At 44.2% G+C, this 22365-nt stretch overlaps 2 protein-coding genes across 4 annotated transcripts in view; one reads left to right on the plus strand and one right to left on the minus strand.

Annotated features, from left to right (window-relative positions):
• Positions 1-2950, plus strand: part of LOC137563743 (peroxisomal acyl-coenzyme A oxidase 3-like) — a 372185-nt gene extending 369235 nt beyond the window's left edge. Inside the window, exons 20-21 of one of the 2 annotated variants that reach the window (XR_011030424.1) lie at positions 484-622; positions 2168-2950. The gene's annotated coding sequence lies outside the window, so the exon portion shown is untranslated. The remainder of the gene's footprint in view (positions 1-483; positions 623-2167) is intronic. The other variant, XM_068276637.1, reaches the window with a different exon arrangement.
• The window catches only part of LOC137563731 (SH3 domain and tetratricopeptide repeat-containing protein 1-like), a 65455-nt gene that overhangs the window by 31854 nt on the left and 11236 nt on the right, over positions 1-22365 (minus strand). For both annotated transcript variants that reach the window (XM_068276601.1, XM_068276610.1), the window contains exons 4-9: positions 19583-19726; positions 9890-10079; positions 6849-6919; positions 4035-4230; positions 2759-2892; positions 470-505 (exon numbers count right to left, since the gene is read on the minus strand). In XM_068276601.1, the coding sequence (XP_068132702.1) occupies positions 470-505; positions 2759-2892; positions 4035-4230; positions 6849-6919; positions 9890-10079; positions 19583-19726 (771 nt within the window). The remainder of the gene's footprint in view (positions 1-469; positions 506-2758; positions 2893-4034; positions 4231-6848; positions 6920-9889; positions 10080-19582; positions 19727-22365) is intronic.

The following is a 22365-nucleotide window of genomic DNA, read 5'->3' on the forward strand; positions in this document are numbered from 1 at the left end:
GAAAATTCTTTTAATGAATTTTCATTAAATGATTTTGCGCGACATCATGAAAAAAATCGTTTGTCGTTAAAAATCATCTGCAAAAATCGCATCATGGGTATAGGCCTTGAGGCTTTGTTCACATCTTTTTTTAATGTTTTTTTTTTCCTTTCCCGGCTCTTCACTGCGCAGTACGATTTTGTACAAAGTGCTTTTGTAGAGCAATTCCATTTTTTCAAGTGAACTCTTTGACCCAGAAAAGAATAAATACAATTTATTTATTCTTATAAACGCGAACGCAATCGCCAGATAAAAAACAAACAAACCGCTTTGTGACCATTTTGTATTGTTCCTATACCTTCCATTGAAGCAAAATCGCTCAAAAATAAAAGTAAATACTTTATATAAGATATATTTTATGATTTCACACTTTTACTTTAATTTAGTTTTATATCATAAATTATAAGGTAGTAGAACGTTACATTTTTACCTTTATTGCTACAGATTTTGAGTTCTTCAAGTTCATCTATAATTAACAAAAAGAAAAAAGGCAAAGTGAGTGAGAATGCAAGCGGAGAAAAGAAAGTTGCAAAGTAGCCAAGATGATATGCGGTGTGACACGTCAGCATTGCAAAAGGTCATGGTAAGATGACAAATGCCCGATCTGACCTCTTTAGTAAGCAAGCTGGTGGACAGCATGGCCTGAGGGTGATTGGATAATGCCTTAGGGCCGGTCCACACTGGCATTTTCTGGTAAATGGATCTGTGAAAACGGATCTCATATTCATTCATTCCATTTCCGATCAGTTGGTATCCGTTTTACAACAGAGGGCCTTATGCAATTCACTTTTTCTCCTGAGTTTGCTCCTAGGAGAACATTTTTCATCTTCAAATCAAGTTAACTTTTAAGCACTTTGCAAAGGAAAAAGTAGGTGAAAAAGTAATGTCTAAATTATTTTGAGTATTTGTTTGCTTGCTGGTGGTGTAAAAGGCATTTTATTTACAAGTTTACAAGGTGAAAATATCACCTAGACGAAAACTCAGGTGAAAAAGTGAATTGCATATAGCCCAGAAAGTGCTGAATAGCTGCTGGGGAAAATGCCAGTGCTGTATGTGTTAACGTTGATAAAGAGCTAGTATTTATATAGCGCTGACACCTTCTGCAGAGCAGTACATAGTATATAGACATGTCACAAGTACGAAACATTGATTGCTGCATTCCAGACTCCCATTCTCCCTGACAACATCACCAAAGTAATCAGAGGTGGGACAAGGTCCTCCAGCACCCAAGGCTGAGACACCGAAGTGCGCCCCTCCATCCCTCCCACCCCAGCCGTCACACACTGATTGCTATTAGACTAAGAGGTGCCACAGGACCCACAACCTCCCAAACACCTTAATATCTTGTTATCTGGCTTGCAGTCACTGCTATGTATCCCCTTTTCTTATTTCTTTCTGCTTCAAACACAATTAGGAATGACAGCTGAATGAATTGTGCGCCCCCTCCTACACTGCGCCCTGAGGCTGGAGCCTCTCCAGCCTATGCCTCGGCCCGGCCCTGAAAGTAATTTTTTGCTGGCTAGAACGGTCCGTTTTGCAGTCAGTGTGTTGTTGTATTACTGTTTCTTATTACCCCCAATGCAGTGCTTCAGCCTCTGTTTCTATTCAGCTGGGCTCCACTATCCGGAAAAATCACAGAGCCAATGGATACAATCGAACAGACCAATGTGAAAAGATCAAGGTTAACATTGGATCCATTCACATCCATTAGGATCTATTCCATTACAATCCGCTAATGGACCGTATTTTAGTGCCAGTGTAAACTAGACCTAATGCCTGCAAATCAGTATGGGTGTCTAAATTTGGAATTATGGTCAAATGTTTTAATCTCAGGTATATATACAGGCAATTAAAAGAAGGGAATTGAATAGCAAAAAAGAAAAGAAAAAAAAATCCCCGTCGTGTGTATTACTTTTTAGGAAAAGGAAAAGCTGGTCATGTGTCTGATTTATGTAGGCTTGGTTCAGATGAATGGCTGCCAGCGTCCATTTCCATAGTTTAGCGCTAGGATCCAGCACAACCCACACTGAGATGAATGTAAGCTATCATCTCAATGCATTTACTGTTGATTGTGCAAGTGCCATGGTCGATCAAATTTTCTGAATTTTTTCTTGTTTTTTTTTCCTAGGGTCATCTGCGTTCTTGGTTCTGTTTCCTTCTAGGGGCTCAAAATGTAACATGACGACCAACAGATGGGAAACTATGCCAAACGCTTTTGTGCACATAGCAGAAGAGAAGAGTGTTTGGCACTACAGTAGCGGCAGTTGCCTATGTGAAGCGGCCCTCATGCTGTAGTTACCTCTAGTGACTGATGATGGGGAAAGGCCATAATGTTGGTCAGATAACACCCATTCACCCCTGGGGAACTGTGATGGGGGCATGCCTAAGATTGTTGGAGGCTTCTAGTAGTGGAAGGTCTGGATAATGAGAAGAAATTCCATTTCTTTCCCTTTATTCACATACTTTGCAAGCTTTTAACTTTTTTTTTTTTTATGGAAGACCACATTGGTGATCAGAACGTGGAGATGTAATAATTAATTTAAAGGAACTCTGAATGACATGAATTTTTGACACCTGTAACATCCAGGCTGCATGGATGATTGTTATCCTCAACAGTCACTGCTACCCGTGCTTGTTAGTGGAGATATCAGATGGGCAGGAGAACATGGCTGGTTTCATGTATGTGCCTTTACTAGTGAGCAATGACATCCTTATTTACCCAGTTTATACAAATGGCAGACATCAGAGTGGGATATCCTAAGCAGCAATGCCCTCGCAGCATCCAGATCAAAGTCGTCTGTGCTCCGTGTGCTTAGCACGTCTTCACACAGAAAATCCCATGAACGTTCCTGCCTACACAAAAGTAACATTCATTAATCATCAATATTAAAGCAGGATTGTCAGCCATAAAATCAAATTCCATTTACCCACTGCTTTGTGTTTATTATGTAGTCTACATGCAGGCTGTATTGCAAGCATTCTCATATAATCATAAATATGTCATCTGTAATGAATCATATTTCACCCTGGCTCTATTCAGGTACATTGCCAGGGAGAGGGAAGCTGGTTATCTTTCCTGCCACATTCCTGCTCCTCACTGATTGGCTGAGGCCAGTTCAGTGTGACAGGAGGCTGAGAAGGAAAATACACCTCACCACTCTGCAGAGGCTGCAGAAATACGATCTATGCTGTGCTCGCATGTGTTTACAAAGAAAGCTAGATATGGCAGTGTGGTTTTTAGTACAAAGCTCAGTGGGGAGGAGTTCTAGCAATGCATACATAATTTTAAAGCCAAAAAGCTATAAAGGCGGCAACTAACAGTACAATTTTTAGAGAAGAATTGTTCGAGTGATCAGATGAATGTTCCTTATCAACAGCACACAATTCTAAAAGTGATCATTCCATGGCAATTTTGTCGATCAGAAATTTTTTTTTTATAATGGTTGTGATGAATAGGAAGTACATATTAGTTAGCTGATGGAAAAAATAATTAATGAATTAAGACATTTTATTTCCGATCGCAGTTTTCCGATCACTAGGGTGATTCTTCACTGAAAACTGTACCATTAGTGGCCGTTAGTGACAGGATTCACACTTATCTCATCACATGTCTTTTCCTGCATAGAAATTTTAACTTACCAATGTAGGTCAATGGGACTGTTCATACTAGAATTTTGCATGCGAGGAAAAAAAAATCACAGCAGTGCAGCATAAATTTGCACATCAGTGCATTTTCTCATTACCAATCATTGGTACAACAGAGTACCATTTCAGAACAGCCCTTATGGATCAGCAACTAAAAGGGTCCATCTTTATCTTTACAAGACACACACTGACATAGAACATAGACTATTTTGGCCCTGAAGCTGTTACAGAAAAAAAACACAAATGTGTATGTAGTTTTTGTGCTTGCTACTAGGTTTTCTTTAGATCTAGGTACTATATCTTCAAATCCTTATAAATCACGACCAGAGTGTTTTATGCAGCCCTCTCACCCTTGATCTGAAGCACACGGTCTGACGTTCCTGGTTCTTACAAAGCCCACCCTGCCGGTGGTCACATGTCTTCCCACAAACCACTCCATGCATTCTATGTAAGTGCTGATGGTCTCCATCCGGTCTCCGCTCTGATATGGGATCTCATCGGGAGCCTCGCTCTCAAAGTCTACTACAGCTTCCAAGTGACCTACAGCTGACCAAAATATCAAGGATGTTAACATGAGCATCATCATCCACATGTATTTACAAAAATCAGTCAAGCAAGATACTGTATATAGGCAGTGGGGTGTTCAAAGTCTGATATGAAATGTATGTTGATAGGGAGATGGGCCAATGCAGGTGAATGCAGCACCAAAATAGTTTCTATATCTACAAAATGAAGGAAATTCTGCACAATGGCCCATATCCATATGCAATTATATTTTTCTTCTTATTTTTATCCTAGGTGATATTTTCACACATAAAATGCCTTCTAAACCACCACCAAGCAAGAAAATACATAAGATCATTTTGATCGTACTTTTTCATCTACTTTTTGGAACTTTTTAATTTGCCAATTGCTGGAAAGTTATGAAAAGAAGTTGAAAAACTATCTCCAAGGAGAAAACTAAGGAGAAAAAGTTAATTGAATATAGGCTCATGAGCCTTAATCAATTGACTTTTTATCCTAGGAGATAATTTTTTATCTTCAGTTTAAAAGAACTGCAATTAAAAACTACCAAAAAGTTGGTGATCATGTACTATCGACATTACTCTGAGTACTTTCTTGCTTGCTTGTGGCTTAAAAGGCATTTTATTGACAAGTTGAGAAAATATCACCTAGGAGAAAACGTGTATTGCATGTGGACCCATGTCCAGTGCAATAATACAAATCCACCTTTATTTAATCCAGGTATAAACCAAAGGACAAGGCAGTCTCTATGTCTGGACATGGGCATTTGCATGGGGCACAAAAACAAAGGAAGAACAAGAAACAAAGATCTGGGATTCCACCTGGATTTAGCAAATTAAAATTGTCCTACAAACATGTCTGATGTCCGCTCCGCGCGAAACGTTGTGCCTGTCTTTAGACATGTTTGTGAGACAATAAATACAAAGGGCCCGATCCAATCCACTTTTTCTTCGAAGTTTTCTCCTAGGAGATATTTTTTCATCTTCTGTTTAAAATGACTTTTCAGCACACAATTGAAAAAGTAGCAAAAAGCAAGTGAAAAGTACTATAAAAATTATTGTAAGTATTTTCCTGCTTGTTGGTGGCTTATAAGTAATTTTATTTTATTTGAATGGATTGGGCCCAATTTTCATTCACTAAATCCTGGTAGCGTCCTCAATCTTAGTTTTTTGTTGAGGAATCGTATACGGAGCCTTTGGTGGATCCAGGCTCATCCTGTTTGGACTCCCTGGTAACATTACCCTTAGGCTACTTTTCCATCAGGACGTTGCGTTTGATGCGACGTTAAGGTCGCACAACGTGCCCCTAACGCAACGCATTGTGCACTATAACTTGGACGTTGTAGTGCATTCTTTAGCCCTGCCGTATTTGTCGCACAGTGATAGAACAAAATGGCGCATGCGTTACATATAAAAAAAATACATTACTGAGCATTTGCAACACAACTAACGCAGAAGATTCATTGCTAAACGCACAGCATGCAGCACTTTCTAATAACGCCTCACGTTACACACAAACGTACCGTGTACACTGTGAATGTCGCACAGACTTAGTATTGCTGTGCGTTAGTCTGCGTTATAAAATTTTCTAACGTGCGACTTTAACGTCGCACTGTGAAAGAGGCCTTAAAGAGAGTCTGAAGCCAAATAAATTACCTCTTTTTATTGCACAGTTATGTTAAGCATTAAGATCAAAGCTGATTCGCCGTATTCCCATGGCAGAATGTGGTATTTATCCCCTCAAACTCCCTGGGGCAAAATTCTCTGATTGCTTCCTGGTAGAGGCAGAGCTTTGCGCTGTAGCTCTGCCTCTAGTCGAGTCGATCTCCGCTGATCTCTGCCTCTCCCCGCCCCTTTCAGTCTTCTTTAACTGAGAGGGGTGGGGAGAGGCGGAGATTGGCGGAGATTGACTGGACTAGAGGCAGAGCTACAGTGCAAAGTTCTGCCTCCCCCGGGCAGCAAAATCCATGACCTGGAAAGTCGTGGAATTTTGTCCCGGGATTTTGGGGGGATTAATACCCCATTCTGCTGCAGGGATGCGGTGAATCAGCTTTGATCTTAATGCTTAACATAACTGTGCAATAAAAAGAGGTAATTTATTTGGCTTCAGACTCTCTTTAAGTGGGTTGCAGTGTCATCTACGCTTTCTTTGTCTGAAACTAAGGGAGCCCAAACAACATTGACACCAGAATATCAAAACACCAACAGTTGTACCATAGCTACCTTGTTGGCACTACAGCAGCAGGCACAGAGTTACACACTATTCATGTAATAATAATAATATTTGCATAGCCATTTTCTCCTATCAGACTTAAAACACTTGGGGGCTGCAGTGACTAGGGGCACGCTCAATAGGCCACCCTGTAGTGTTAGAGAGTATTTCCCAAGGACTCCTTTTCTCCTGTAGAGCTCAAAGCACTTGAGAGCTACAGCCACTAAAGGTGTAAAGGTGTCTGAGATAGTGACTAATTGTTTACCTGTATTGATAATTCACTGAGCAGTACAATGTGCTGATTACAGTGAAAACTGGGTGTGAATATGATAAATAGTTCCAAAGACGTAGGTGGATTGAGTTGCCGAGCTTCCATGTTGGTCAGTGAAACTGTTGTCATGTGACTCAATGTTGTGTTCTGTACTTACCTATGTGGTTCCTCTGTTTTGATTCACCAAAACCTCCAAAGTCCGGACCTAAATTTGTTCTCAGGAACCACCTGTGAAACAATAAACGGATACCTAAGTGCAATATCCAAAACCTACACAAATGAAAAATGCAGCAAGAGTCGAGTATTTACCTAGACCACAAGTGTCGAACTCCAGTTCTCGAAGGCCATATCCATGCCAGTGTTTAGGATAGACTGAGAAATGGAGAAAGGTGTTCTAATTGAAGATCCACACCTTTCATGATTTAGTTCGATCAATGAATTTGAGCTTTGTCACAATTGTGTGAGGGCCCTCGAAGACTGGAGTTCGATATCCTGAACTTAGACTAACCTACTAAGCTTAATGTATCAGACTAACAACCAAGTAATAATTCTGCTCTGTACATATAAAGAGTTCCTTTGAACCCTTCCATCCAATTCAGAGACCCCGACTCCTAAATGGCAAGTACAGGGCATGTGGGGTCCGCTCTATAAAACTGTTCCTGGTTATTCTGGCACTCTTGAAAGACGCATTGGCCCTTAATTAGTGAACGTTTCCTCTGATTCTCACAATGGAGGTTTTCACACCTTATCAAAATATTTTTCTGCTGCCAGCAAGCAGAAAAATACTCAAAACAAGATGTCCCAAATGTTCCTATAGTTTGTGTTTCAGCAAAAAAAAATGAATTATAAACTGACCGATATCATCAGTCCATTCCTTTTTGAAAAGAGTTCCCTTTTCTTAAAGGACTTCCGAGGTGAAAATAAACTGATGAGAAAAAGAATTGTATCAATCATTGTTCTCCTAAAAATGACTTTTTTAGTCATCCCACTGTTATTTTATATTTAAATCCAGATTTTATCTCTTTCCTGCTCCAGGAAGCCATTTACTAACAGGAAAGTATTTTATGGCTTTAATTACTTACAAAGTAAGTGTTATGCTATAGTCTGACCCAGTCTCAACCCGGATAGAAACTGTCACTTGCATACCTAATTTTTAACTCTTTCAGGCCATGAAATAAAAAAGGAACACAGCCTAGTTATTTGTGTACTTGGCACTATAGATAGAGTTCTTTTTTCTTTCTTTTTTTCCCCTCCCTCCCCCCCCCCCCCCCATTTTTCTGCCCCTGCTTCTGTCTCTTTTTATGTGTCCTCTTTTCCCTCCTTTTCCTTAGTGGCCATTACATTATGGAACGGACGCTTCCCTTGGAAAAGAGAGAAGATATTCTTGGTGTCTCTTCGTATATATTCCACACTGACCTCAATATGAAGCCTGGGCAGTGTGTTCGGATGTGTATTTGATATGTCTGTGCATTTTGCAATTCCTCCACTAGATGGCACATTGGTTAGGGTTGTTGTACTGCTTTTGATACAATGTCTCATGCTATTTTTTCTCATGCTTAATTACTATAAGATCCGTATAGTTATATTACATTACATTATTAAGATTTATATTATCCTTTTCATTATTCTCTTTGTTATTTCTTTATTTACTTTTCTAAAAATTCCATTTATGTTTTGTCCCTCCCCACTCGTTCGCCGCTTTTATTATTTTGGCTCTTTATGTCACGGACAGTCAGCGGCGTAGGGTTCCTATGGTTACCCTACGCTAGTCTGGCTGATGACGCGGCCGTGTCATATCTGGCTTCTTGCGGCGACGTACTTCCGTTACCTAGCGTTCTTGGAGTATAAGGGCGACATTTTCTCAGTCTTACTCCAGCCTCCTGTGAAGCGGGTCGAGCCCGCGTGGTGCACTAAGGCTGTTTGACGGGCTTCTCTCTTCTCTCCCCCCCTGGCATCTGGTCAGCTGATCCTGGCATCCCTCATCCCCACGTAAGTCACCCTGCCTACCGCTTCAACCCTCTACCCCCATCGGGCACTGTGCAATACATATTTCAATCGGCTACAGGCAGTCAATTCACCTATTCACCCCTCCCACTCTCTTGCCTTTTCTATTGGCCTCTCCGAATATGCACCTTATGGATTATAGCTCCCGTTGCACATATACACCTTAATTAGCACAATGTTAACCCTTACACATATTGTCATTTATATATAATTCTGTGTGTTTTGTATCAATATATATATATATATATACATATATGAGGTGATTGTTCTATTTCGGATCATTGTACCAGTAACCAGATGGTGATATCCTTATTATATGTATTATTCACTATTGAATGGGATCGAGAGACCCGGTTGGTCATTTTTTGTGACCTTTTTTAATCATTGTTTTTATTATTATTGATGGTTTTTTTTGGAACATAATAAAGTTTGATATACCTTTCATCTTATTAGTCTGGTGCTGTTTATGGGGGTCTTTTTCTTTGTTTTGTATCAGAATTTTTCCCCTGGTTCCCCTTAGCCCATTCTAATTAAATTATTGCTCTAACTTGTTGCTTATTATTATTGTTATTATTCTGCATGGTGCTGGTCCTAACTCTTTTGAGTAATGGCACTATAGATACACATGTCTATCTCATCATGTCACATGTCATCTCGGTTGTCCTTTTTTTCTCTTGGTGTTCACTTGCGAACATGCAACATGGGCTCCTGGGAAATTTGGGAACTGGAAATAGCTGCTTGTAGAATATCGGTAAAATTACTGATTTTCTACAAAATGTTAATAATATTTTACTATTGCTAAACCTAACTCTATTCTCACACGGGCCCTCCCTCTATCGATGCCTAACCCTAACCTACCCAACCAACCATGATGCCTAACCTAAAATGCCATCCCCCAATGCCTAACCATAACTATCCCCCCACCCCACTGGAAACCCGCTGATAAATGCTCCGCCTTCCAAACTTCAGTGGCCCTCTGGCGCAAATAGATCTGTCACGTCACCATTGACTTTGCTCCCGAGCTCTTATATACAGTACATTGCATAATGGTGGAATATATTAGAAATGGTTACATGCAAAAAAAAGGTTTTAGGTTTTCTTAGAGAAATCACTTGTTTGATGTGGTGAAGTAACGCCTTCCCTATGTACTGATAACAACAGAGTAATAATGAACTAAAGGGGGCAGCTACCTACTGATGAAAGGGGCAAAGCGGCTCAGCTCCAGCCTTGGAGGCTTCCTCATCTTCCCCAGTGGAGGATTCTGGGTAGCTCCACTCTGCTGTGTGTTTCTTAGCCTCAGTACTGGTCTGAATTATCTGCACATTGTTATCCACAGCAGTGGCTTGTCTGATATAGTTGTCATCACAAAGTACAAAGTATATCCCTGAAAAGAAGAAAATGCCATTTTATTTTTGCCAAATATGATTTTACATCAAATATTCATAGTTTTGTATTATTAGCTCGGAGGAATTGTGTGTTAAACTATCTACAGACTGTGATGTGCACAGGAAGACCATGTGAAGTTTTTTTTCTGCTTCTATTAAGATTTGGTCTGATTTTGAGGGAAAAGAGTTAAGATTAGAGGAAAGGTTGGGCCAGGTTTTGGGTATGGAAATAGGTGTAATCGGCTCGCCTGGCTCAGTCCCGTAATGAGAAATATTTCATTGAAGGCATGAGTACAGCATTGTGACTGCTTATTGTGAGGAATAGCGGGGCCGCCGCCGCGCCGGGCAGCATGGCGGCGGCCTCTGCTTCCCATCCGGCGGCTTCCGACTCGCATACGGAGCCGCCGGCACAGAGCAGGGCAGTCGCCGCCGCGCCTGATGATATGGCGGCGGGCCCCGCAATCCAGCCGGTGGACTTCCGTGCGCGAGCGTGCGCTGACCGGGGACCTGGCCTCACTGATGTGCAGAGGCAGAGGGTCATGCGCACGCGCGCGAGGCGGCAGGACATTTACCTTCTCCGTAGACGGGTCAGCTGATCCGGTGATCAACTGACCTCAGCCAACCAATCACAAGCTGACCTTGTTTCCAGCCCCCTGGGCGGGCTGGTGGAACAGGGCTTCTGCATTTAAGCCCACAGATGTCATTTGCTCACTGTCTGCTGTCGTGAATACATTCTGTGTTAGCGCTCAGACCTTAGTGCAGTTCTCTGGTGTTGATACTAAGGATTTCACACCTTAGCTTAGGAATTGTAACGATGGCGGGGTCGTTTTCGTGGTCAGCGCACAAGACGCGCACTGACACAACGAAAACCCTCCACCAGCGTATAATTTTGGGAAACCCAGGCTAGGTGCTATGCACCCGCAGAGGGCAATTCCCACCGGCAGATGGCGCTGCGGAGTGCAGGCGAACACAGCCGCTGCACAGCCACAGATGCCAGATGGGAATTGTACAGAACCCGATAAACGGGGCTGAAGAGCCCTTAAAGAGAAAGAGCACAGGGACAGGATGTATGTGTGTGCACCAAACTAGCCGCCACCCAGCGACAGTGAACACACAACAGCGGAAACAAAGTGGGAACGCAATCGCAAGATTGGCGATTGCCGATAGAGACACAAGACAGAGCAGGACAGCGCACAAGGGTAGCAAAGGCACAGAAAATCATACAAAGAGAAGATAAGGAAAATAACAAACGCTAGCTGAACGCGAACACCGCACTCATTCGCAACAGTGCACGCGTTCGTGCGCGGTCTCTGCGTGTTACGCACAACAGAGACAAGCACGCCTAACTAACCAAAGACAGACAAACACGAAACAGAGAACGCGAGCGCTTGCTTAACGGTTACCTCACCGAGCCTACAGCAAGCGTTCGTATCAGAGCGAAAAGTGGCTAGCACGATCCAGGTACAGAGTAGCAGAACAGAAGGATCCACAGCACTAGCGAAAGTGTCTAGCGCGATCCCAGGAGACAGAACAGAAGGATCCACAGCGCTAGCGAAAAGTGGCTAGTGCGATCCCAGGAGACAGAACAGAAGGATCCACAGCACTAGCGAAAAGTGGCTAATGCGATCCCAGAAGACAGAACAGAAGGATCCACAGCGCTAGCGAAAAGTGGCTAGCGCGATCCAAAGAGACAGATCAGAAGAGATAGCTGGTAGCAACCGCTGCACCAGCTATACTCCAAGAACAGAGATCAGAACCATTTCCTGTCGACCACCGTTGGGACAGGACAATGGCAACAGAACAAACAAACAGATAATACAACCTGACTGGGCTAGAAGGGGAGCCTAAAGCAACCCCCAGGAATTAACTATACTAGATAGCAACGGCTGACACTCCAGCAGTGTCCATCAGGAACAGACCATGGAAGGGAAATGACCAGCCAACCCTTCTGGGAAACATAAAGCTCTTATAGTGCCAGTCATCAAAGAAGGCAGGTAGGGGATTTGCATAACGAATGTATGCAAATTCCCCAGCAAGAGAACAGACCAGAAACTTGCAATGGAAAGACAGGTCTCTGTTCCAGAGACCTGCAGCCCACAGACTAGAGGAATGGACAAACAGCTGTCTGCCTGTGCAGCCAGCTGAGCGGATCATCACAGGAACATTGTTGTATATTGATCTGTGTTTTGACTCTTGCTATCCCTGACTACTCTATCTCTTGCTGATCTTGTACCTTTGCCTATCTGATCCTTGTTGCCGACCTATGCCTGTTTACCGATTACTCTTCTGCCTTCCACTCCTGTACTGCCGCCGTCATCTCTGTTGCCGAACCCTTGCCTGTCTGACCTTTCTCCCTTCAGTGGAACGTCTCCCACTGGAGGGTTATCTCTGAGGCTTGCCTCTCCGAGACGCCTGCCCCAAGCAGACGATTACTGCTGGGGGTCGAGATTCCTCACTCTGCCTGGTTAGAGGATCTCACTCACGGGGTTCCCATTCAGAGGTATCCACACCTCTGAGGAATTGCCGTGTGGTGGACATTTCCACACTTTCTGATATATTACTGTCTTTATTGTGTTCTTTTGCTGGTGTCCAGAGGTTAGCAATATATTGGATTATTGGTGATACTGCAGATCATCAATAATCGGGTATACATCTGCATTCTTGGTGATACTGCAGATCGCCAATAATCAGATTCTCTCTGCGTGCTGACACCGATCATGACAGAACAGCAGACCATTGGTATGAAAGCACTACGCAGTCAGATCGAGACTCTAACCACCTCGCTTAATAACCTCATCGAGGTGGTTAATACACAACAGACTCAGATCAACCAGTTGGCTGGGTCTGTACGGGTCTTGCAGACGACTGTGGCCACAGTGCAATCCCCTCCGGTCACAGATCTCTGAATGTCAGTGCCCGAAAAGTTTTCAGGGCAAGGATATGACCAGAATTTTCGTAACCGGGTTTTATCTTATTTTGAGTTACGACCTACCCAGTCTGAGTTCTGAGCAGCAAAGGGTGACTTTTATTAAGACTTTATTGTCCGGGGATTCGCAAACCTGAGCACATGGTCTTCCACCCGAGGATACGGCTCTCACGTCAGTTGAGGAATTTTTCAAATCAATGGCTATAATTTATGATGATCCGGATGCCTCGATCACTGCCGAGAGGAAGCTCAAAACTCTCAGGCAGGGTCGAGACACGGTCGAGGTTTACGCGGCAGAGTTCAGAAAGTAGGCTGTGTCATCTTGGTGGGGGTCTTACGCCTTGTTAGACTGTTTTCTGTCAGGCCTATCAGACGCAGTATCTGAATTAATGTTGGGACACCCAGAGCCCAAGTCTGTGGATGACAACATTTCTTTGGCGATACGGGCGGACCGTAGATTGCGCTATCAGCGAGAGGCAGGAATGCAGTGAGAGTTTTTTCTCATGCGTCCCCATCACCTGCTCCTGCTATCGACGAACCGATGCAAATCGGACATTCTCGGTTGACTCGAGCCGAGAAAGAGCGTAGAAGGGCAGAGAACCTTTGTTTATATTGTGCAGAGCAGGGTCATATTGCTCAAAATTGCCCCAGGAAATCGGGAAACGCTGCTGTCTAGGTGTAGTTAGAGGTAATACCCTAGACGCACAGAACTTACCTGTAAGTCAGAATAATCGGTTACTTCTCCCGTGTTCCATTTCCTGGGGGAATTCTTCTGTTTGTACTGAAGCTTTTGTGGACTCTGGGTCCGCAACCAATTTTATAGATTACGAATTTGTGAAAGGACTGGGGGTTCCCTTACAGCCCTTAGACCGACAAATAGTCGTCACCGCAGTAGATGACTCTCCTCTACAGTGTAGATCACCTCTCTCTCAGACCCCAAGGTTTTCATGTACTATAGGGGTTCTACATAAGGAGAGTCTTCAGTTCCTTGTTTTGTGCATGGCAACCTCCACCATTATTCTTGGCATGCCCTGGTTACAGCTCCATTCCCCACAGATAGATTGGGCCTCAGGTCAGTTACTCAGCTGGTCACCTTATTGCCATACTCATTGTTTGGGAAGGATTGCCATGTGTGCTGCCAAGGTAGAGGTCAAGGGGATACCCGCACAGTACGCTGAGTTTGCGGATGTGTTTTGTCCTAAATCTGCTGATAAACTCCCACCACATCGGAGTTTCAACTGTCCTATCGACCTAAGATCTGGTTGTATGCCTCCTAGGGGTCATCTTTATAATCTTTCCGGTCCGGAGAAACAGGCAATGCGAGAGTACATTACGGAGAACTTGGCAAAGGGGTTCATCCGCCCTTCTCGGTCACCGGCCGGGGCGGGGTTTTTTTTTTCGTTAAAAATAAAGATGGTGGCCTTAGACCCTGTATTGACTATCGAGGTCTAAACAAGATCACCATCAAGAATCGCTATCCATTACCTCTGATAGACGATCTCTTTGGCCAGATTACCAATGCCACTATTTTTTCAAAATTGGACCTACGTGGGGCAACCTGGTGCGCATTAGGGCTGGTGACGAAAGGAAGACAGCCTTCAATACACCCGACGGGCATTACGAGTATCTGGTTATGCCCTTCGGGTTGTGTAACGCCCCGGCCGTCTTCCAGGACTTGATTAAGGAGGTCTTCAGGGAGGTGTTGTGGAAGTTTGTCGTGGTATATCTCGATGACATATTGATTTTCTTTCCAAACCTCGTGGAACATCGCAAGCATGTCAAATATGTGTTGAAGAGGTTGAGACAAAACCTATTGTATGCAAAACTAGAGAAATGCCTTTTTGAGGTCACTCAAATTCCTTTTCTGGGATACATCATCTCAACGTCAGGGCTCTCTATGGACCCAGAAAAAGTTTTGGCTGTCCTAGAGTGGCCGCAACCGGTGGGTTTAAAGGCACTTCAGAGATTTCTCGGTTTTGCTAACTACTACCGGAGATTTATTAAGGGATTTTCTTCAGTAGTAGCCCCTCTGACTAGTCTAACCAAGAAAGGGGCTGACCCTTATCAGTGGTCATCGGAGGCCCAGGCCGCATTCAATACCTTGAAGAAACTGTTTTGCTCAACACCCATACTGAGACATGTTAACATCGCTCTTCCCTTCATAGAAGAGGTAGATGCCTCAGAGATCGGGGTGGGGGCTGTGCTGTCTCAGCGCTCGGGTCTGCAGGGCAAGACACAACCTTGTGCCTATTTCTCACGCAGGTTTTCTCCTGCTGAGAGAAACTAAGATGTGGGCAACAGGGAACTGCTGGCCGTCAAGTTAGTCTTCCAGGAATGGCGCCATTGGCTGGAAGGTGCAGAACACACTATTACTGTATATACTGACCATAAGAACCTGGAGTACATTGAAGGGACTAAGAGGCTCACTCCTCGTCAGGACCGCTGGTCCCTATTTTTCTCGCGTTTTAGATTTGTTATCACGTACACTCCAGGTTCCAAAAACATTAAAGCGGACGCTCTCTCCAGATGTTTTGAACCGGAGACAGCTCAGCCCGCACTCCCCGAGAGCATTGTACCACACAAGGTGGTGCTGGCAGCCACTGAAACCTGGGAGGACTGGGCAGTCACACTGGCGCCTCACCAGCTAGATACCCCAGAAGGGAAACCGGAAGGGGTTCTCTTTGTTCCACTCCCGTTCCATTTGCAAATCATGCAGCTATTCCATGCCCATAAGAACACAGGTCACCCAGGGGTCACCTGCACTCTAGATCTACTCACAAGGTGTGTTTGGTGGCCTTCATTGGCATCTGATTGCAGGGAATTCGTCAGAGAGTGTGTGGTGTGTTCCAGGAGTAAACCGTCTCGCCAGGCTCCAGTGGGTACCTTACAACCCTTGCCAGTTCCAAGCGAACCATGGACCCACCTGTCCATGGACTTCATTGGCGAGCTTCCCAAGTCGGAAGGTATGACTGTCATATGGGTGATCGTGGACAGGTTCAGCAAGATGGCCCACTTTGTTCCTCTTAAAGGATTTCCATCAGCTCAAGACTTAGCCGACCTCTTCATACAGCACGTCTTCCGATTACATGGGATTCCGGATGATGTGGTGTCGGATAGAGGAGTCCAATTTGTATCAAAATTTTGGAGGGCTTTTTGCCATAATTTGGGTATGAACCTGTCCTTCTCGTCTGGGTATCACCCACAGACCAACGGGCCGACCGAAAGGGTTAATCAGTCACTGGAACAATTCCTGAGGTGGTATGTGGCAGATGCACAAACGGAGTGGGTTACATTTTTACCCTTTGCTGAGTTTGCACACAACAACCTGAACCTGAGCAGTTGGCTGATGGTGTAATGGTTAAGGGCTCTGCCTCTGACACAGGACACCAGGGTTCGAATCTCGGCTCTGCCTGTTCAGTAAGCCAGCACTAATTCAGTAGGAGACCTTTGGCAAGTCTCCCTTATACTGCTACTGCCAATAGAGCGCGCCCTAGTGGCTGCAGCTCTGGCGCTTTGAGTCCGCAAGGAGAAAAGCGCAATATAAATGTTATTTGTCTTGTCTTGTCTTGAAAAGCGCTTCAACAGGCTTGTCCCCTTTTCAGGTGGTGTCAGGAAGTTCTCATAAATTTTCCCCATTGCCGGTGTGTTCCTCTCCCTTCCCAGCCCTGGAAGATTGGCAGAAGGTTTTGAAGAAACTTTGGGGACAAGTAAAGGAGAATTCTGGAGTAGCCTTTCAGAATCAAAAGAAACAGGCTGACAAGAAACGGTCTGTTGAGTGGCACTTTTCTCCTGGAGACATGGTGTGGGTGTCAACAAGACATTTGGCACTCAGACAACCATCCACCAAGTTGGGGCCCAAGTTCATAGGGCCTTATCCGGTGGCCAAAAAGATCAATGAGGTCTCGTATGTGATTGATCTCCCAGCCAGCATGAGAGGTGGGAGATCATTCCATGTTTCCCCTTGTTGAAACCAGCAGTGTATGTAAATTCCTCCCCCCCCCCCCCCCCCCCCCAGTGGTAGTGGAGGGCCAGAATGAGTACGAGGTTGGAAAAATTTTGGATTCCCGGCTGGTACAGAATTCCGTACAGTATCTGGTCCATTGGAAAGGGTATGGGGTGGAGGACAGATCTTGGGTACCAGAGAGTCGCATGCACGCTGAGAAATTAAAAAAGAGGTTCCATCAGTTACATCCTGAGAAGCCACGTAGGAAGTGTCCGGAGTCCACTTCTCAAGGGGGGGGTACTGTGAGAAATAGCGGGGCCGCCGCCGCACAGGGCAGCATGGCGGCGGCCTCCGCTTCCCAGCCGGCGGCTTCCGACTCGCATACGGAGCCGCCGGCACAGAGCAGGGCAGTCGCCGCCGCGCCTGACGATATGGCGGCGGGCCCCACAATCCGTGCGCGAAGGTGCGCTGACCGGGGACCTGGCCTCACTGATGTGCAGAGGCAGAGCGTCATGCGCACGCGCGCGAGGCGGCAGGACATTTACCTTCTCCGTAGACGGGTCAATTGATACTAAGGATTTCACACCTTAGCTTAGGAATATTGTTGTATATTGATCTGTGTTTTGACTCTGGCTATCCCTGACTACTCTATCTCTTGCTGATCTTGTACCTTTGCCTATCTGATCCTTGTTGCCGACCTATGCCTGTTTACCGATTACTCTTCTGCCTTCCACTCCTGTACTGCCGCCGTCATCTCTGTTGCCGAACCCTTGCCTGTCTGACCTTTCTCCCTTCAGTGGAACATCTCCCACTGGAGGGTTATCTCTGAAGCTTGCCTCTCCGAGACGCCTGCCCCAAGCAGACGATTACTGCTGGGGGTCGAGATTCCTCACTCTGCCTGGTTAGAGGATCTCACTCACGGGGTTCCCATTCAGAGGTAACCACACCCCTGAGGAATTGCCGTGTGGTGGACATTTCCACACTTTCTGATATATTACTGTCTTTATTGTGTTCTTTTGCTGGTGTCCAGAGGTTAGCAATATGTCGGATTATCGGTGATACTGCAGATTATCAATAATCGGGTATACAGCTGCATTCTTGGTGATACTGCAGATCGCCAATAATCAGATTCTCTCTGCGTGCTGACACCGATCATGACACTTATTGTCTGAGGTAAGTTAGGCTACAGGAGTTGGATCCTGGAGTTCCTGAAAAGGTGACTGATGATGGTCTGGGACAAGTTACAACCCAGGAGTTCCTTTAAAAGTGATCACTGATGGTCTGGGGCAAGTTAGGCCCAAAGAGTTTGGATCCAAGAGTTACCGGGAAAAGAGACTGCTGATGGGCTGGGGTAAGTTATGGTCTAGGCAGGGCTGGTTCTCTCATGAAGAAAGGTGAAACATTTGCACAAGGCACAGAGATTACAGAGGCAGCATTGTTGTACTGTGTTTACACTAACAGCATGTAGGTAGAGTAGGAGGAAAAGCCATAGGAGAGCGATGTGAAGAGGTTATCATTGGGGAAAAGCAGCTTGCTGTGCTGTGTGAAGAGACTGACAGTGAGTGAGGAGGGGGGAGGCAGGAGAGCAGTTGTGTTTCATTTGACTTGCACAGCAGAAGGGAGGAGGTAGCACTGCTGTCCTGACTGAGGAGGAATGGAGGATGGCTGAAGGTGAGCCGTTTGTTATACACAGACTCGCAGCCAGCCAGTGTGCTATTGTGTTGAGCTGCAGAGCAGAGTAAATTGTTGGGTGCTGTGCGATCATTCCAAATTGGGAGGGGGGCGCATCCTCACAAGTTTGCCTCAGGCAGCAATAAGGCTAGAACTGCCCCTGGGTCCAGGAGTTTGTATCCAGGAGTCACCTGGACAACTGAATGGCAGGGAGTGTCATTTGGCCAATGGCAGGTGGCGACTATTAAACTGGGATGCCAAGAGAATAACAATGTAAAAAGAGGGAGAACATACAGTTTCCATACAGATCACGCTCTGACTGGAACTTGGTTTAAACCTGGGTTTCTTGAACCGCAAGGCATAAGAGCTATCTTTGCTATCTTTTAGATGTATCTACCTACAGATTTGCCGAAATCCAAGTAAAAGTGTCCACTAATGGTACAATTTTAAGCAAAGAATCACCCCAGCAATCAGATAAAGGCAATCTGATTGCTAGACAATAAACCTCGTTGGTGTCTCAGATTGACTGAATATGATCCTAATGGTGGCCATACATGGTACAATTTTTTCATACAATCTTACCATTTCTATGTAGTATAAGGGTAAATTAAGTGAATGTACTGAAAGGATAATTTAGGCAGTTCCCTTATACTAAATAGAATTGGTAAGATTGGATGAAAAAATTGTACCATGTATGGCCACCTTTAAGGTGATTTTTTTGATGTCAATTTAGTCAGTAAGAAAAACGTTGATGGATAGAAAGTAAAGATTCATTGATGGTGAAATAATTGATGTAGTTCAAGATTTAATTTTCAATCGCATTTATCTGATCGCTCGGGTGATTCTTCACTGAAAATTGTACCATTAGTGGGCACTTTTACTTGGAATTCTGGTATTGTGGTATCGAATAAATGATCTTTACAGCATTGAGAAATATAGAAAATGCACACATTCCTACAAACCTTCTTCTATTAGAAGACCTTTATAAATGTAGCTTAGCGACTCCTGATTGACCAAAACCTTAATTCCAGCATCTTCCTCCTCTAATGAGGTCAGCCAGAAGGTCTGGTCTAATAATAGATTCTCCATACAGTGATTCAAGAAGCCTGCGTTGAAGAAAAAGAAAATTAGGTGCATTCTATCACAAGGTTCAGCTACTTCAAGACAATCCAAAAATACTTTGTTTTCTTATTATCTCCTCCTCTATTTACAGTATTGTACAGAATGCGGACAAGGTAAATAATAATCATCACCATGATAATCAAGGGCTTGGGGTATGTTTTATTAACTACTAGCTGAAGACCCGGCGTTGCCCGGGTATGTATTTGGCAGGTGCTGGCTGCACCCACTTTTTCTAACCCTAACACTCAATTACGCAATTACTCAATGACCAAGTTTGTGAGCTTTGCGGTCTTTGGCATCAATAACCTGCATTAAAATGAAACAAATCTTATTGCCTGTTTGTGGCTCCACCCCTTTTCTGAATTTGAACCCCAGTCATCCAAGGTTTGAGGCTTGTGCCATTAACAGTGCAAGAATGGCAGCAATTAAATATTGCCCTTGAAAATCAACAGGTGAATTTTAATTGGCTTTTGTTGTCTCCACCCACTTTTCTGAATATTAATCCCAGTCACCCAGTGACCAACTGTGCAAAGTTTGAGAACCCTACTGTAATGCTGGGGGGTTATACTTTCTGACCACCCAGCACAACAAGGCTAAGAGCTGGATAATGGAAGAGGCTACACAGGCTGCCCAGAGCAACTGCAGCTCTGGGCTTCCGATATCGCTACAAATAAGACGCAATGGCAGCGCAGTGCGATGTTGCGCTGCTCTTGCGCTAGCAAGCATTCAGACAGGTACAAGACAGGACTATAGATTGCAGCTCACAGTCACATCCACAGAATCAGAGCAAGCAGGCTAACGAAAGTCACCAGCAAGCATCCACACAGGCAGGACTACAGGAAAGAATGTAACTAATAGCAACACAACTATGCTAGGTAAGCAGGGTTGATCACGATAAGCGCACCCTACCAAAATGTGCTAAACTGACTAGCTAACACAGTAACTGAGAAATCTCTGTAACTCGAATAAAGAAAATAACAAACGACTCAAGTAATGGATAAATATATATTAGCAATTCTGCATATATATATTTATCAAGAACTAGCTAAGCACAAGTAATGGTGATTAACAAGACAGACAACAGACAGACAGACGGAATGGTCGGCCAATCTAGTCGTTGATTCAGCGACGGCGACATTCACACTGAGATAGACAAGACTAACAGGTAGGAGAGAACTAATGGCAACCGCTGCTATAGTTCGTCCTCAAGAACAAGACTAGAAGGAATACTACCAGTCACCAACGTGGTGCTGGCAGAATCTAACTATCAGGATCAGAACAATTTCACTGAGCCCCTGCATGTCAGCAAACATCCAGCAGACATGACAATACAGAGCAAGGCATTATACATTTACAATAACAACTTTCACAGCATAGACCCAACAACAACTCAGAGAGCTGAACGCTATGATGGGCGAGGTCTAAAAGGGGAAGCAGACTTTTATGCTGGCATCAGCCAATGGATGCAAGCATGCAAATCTCCACACAGCTGAATGGTAATCATTCAATCCTGAGCTGGTTTGATTACCATTTGCTAGCTGAAAGACTATCTGTACCAATGCATGCAGTCCTATGCAACAACATGCATGCAGGAAATCCAGGGCTATCTGGCTGCAGTTCAGCTATACTAAGCCATTGGTGGAATGATGACAGCATTCTGAGCTGCCCAGAACTGCAGAGCAATTGCAAATGACAATGTGACAAATGCACAACCGACCGAATGCAGGCTGACAAGCCAGAACTGTCCATTTGCGGCTCCACCGCAATGGACAGAACACGCCACAGGAGGAATCCTTACACCTACCATTAACAGTGTAAAAATGGCCACAGTTTACATTTTCCTAGTGAAATTTGTATTTGTCTCCGCCCACTTTTTGGTTATGGGGATAAAAAGTATCCTATATGTTATTCCAGGTAATGTACTATGTGTGTGCCAAATTTCATTCAAATCCATTCAGCCTTTTGTGTGATCGAGTAACAAACATCCAAACATCTGAACTTTCGCATTTATAATATTAGTAGGATAAAAACAGTAAAACATTATATTTAGTTAGAAAGATACAAAATATTTCTTGTGAATGTTTTAGTTGGCACCTCCATCTGGTAATGTTTTGGAAGGGTGTTGCTGTACTGCTGCACTTAACTAGTTAACTAGGTTAGTTGGTGGCTGACAACTACACCCAGTAAGTCGATTCCACTAATCTGATCGAATTGGCTAGGCTAGTGGGAATTTTGCCAGTAATGGGCACAACCAATCGTTTCCGGTAATGGATTTTACTACTGTTTTGAAGCACATATTGAGGTGATCATCATTACCAGCATACCTTCAGTTAAGAGTTAATATAGTGGTTGAAGCATCCTTTAACCACTGTATTAGGTCTTAATTGGAGGTATGCCCCATGTGGTTTCCAGTGGTTGAAAGGGCCTGGTGTGGTTACATTCCCCATGGCTAAGCCACCGACTAGGTCCTAATGTGGAGGTATCTTATCTCTGTTGCACTGCAGCAAACCATACAAAGCTTGCCAGTTGAAACAGCTAGTGGGGCCTTAGGCTGGGTTAACACTACACTGCAAACGCAAGTAAAAAAGTAGATGCTTAACTCAGTACTGCTAGGCCTGTAGTA

Source organism: Hyperolius riggenbachi, chromosome 1, assembly GCF_040937935.1.
Source record: "Hyperolius riggenbachi isolate aHypRig1 chromosome 1, aHypRig1.pri, whole genome shotgun sequence".
Taxonomy (NCBI): domain Eukaryota; kingdom Metazoa; phylum Chordata; class Amphibia; order Anura; family Hyperoliidae; genus Hyperolius; species Hyperolius riggenbachi.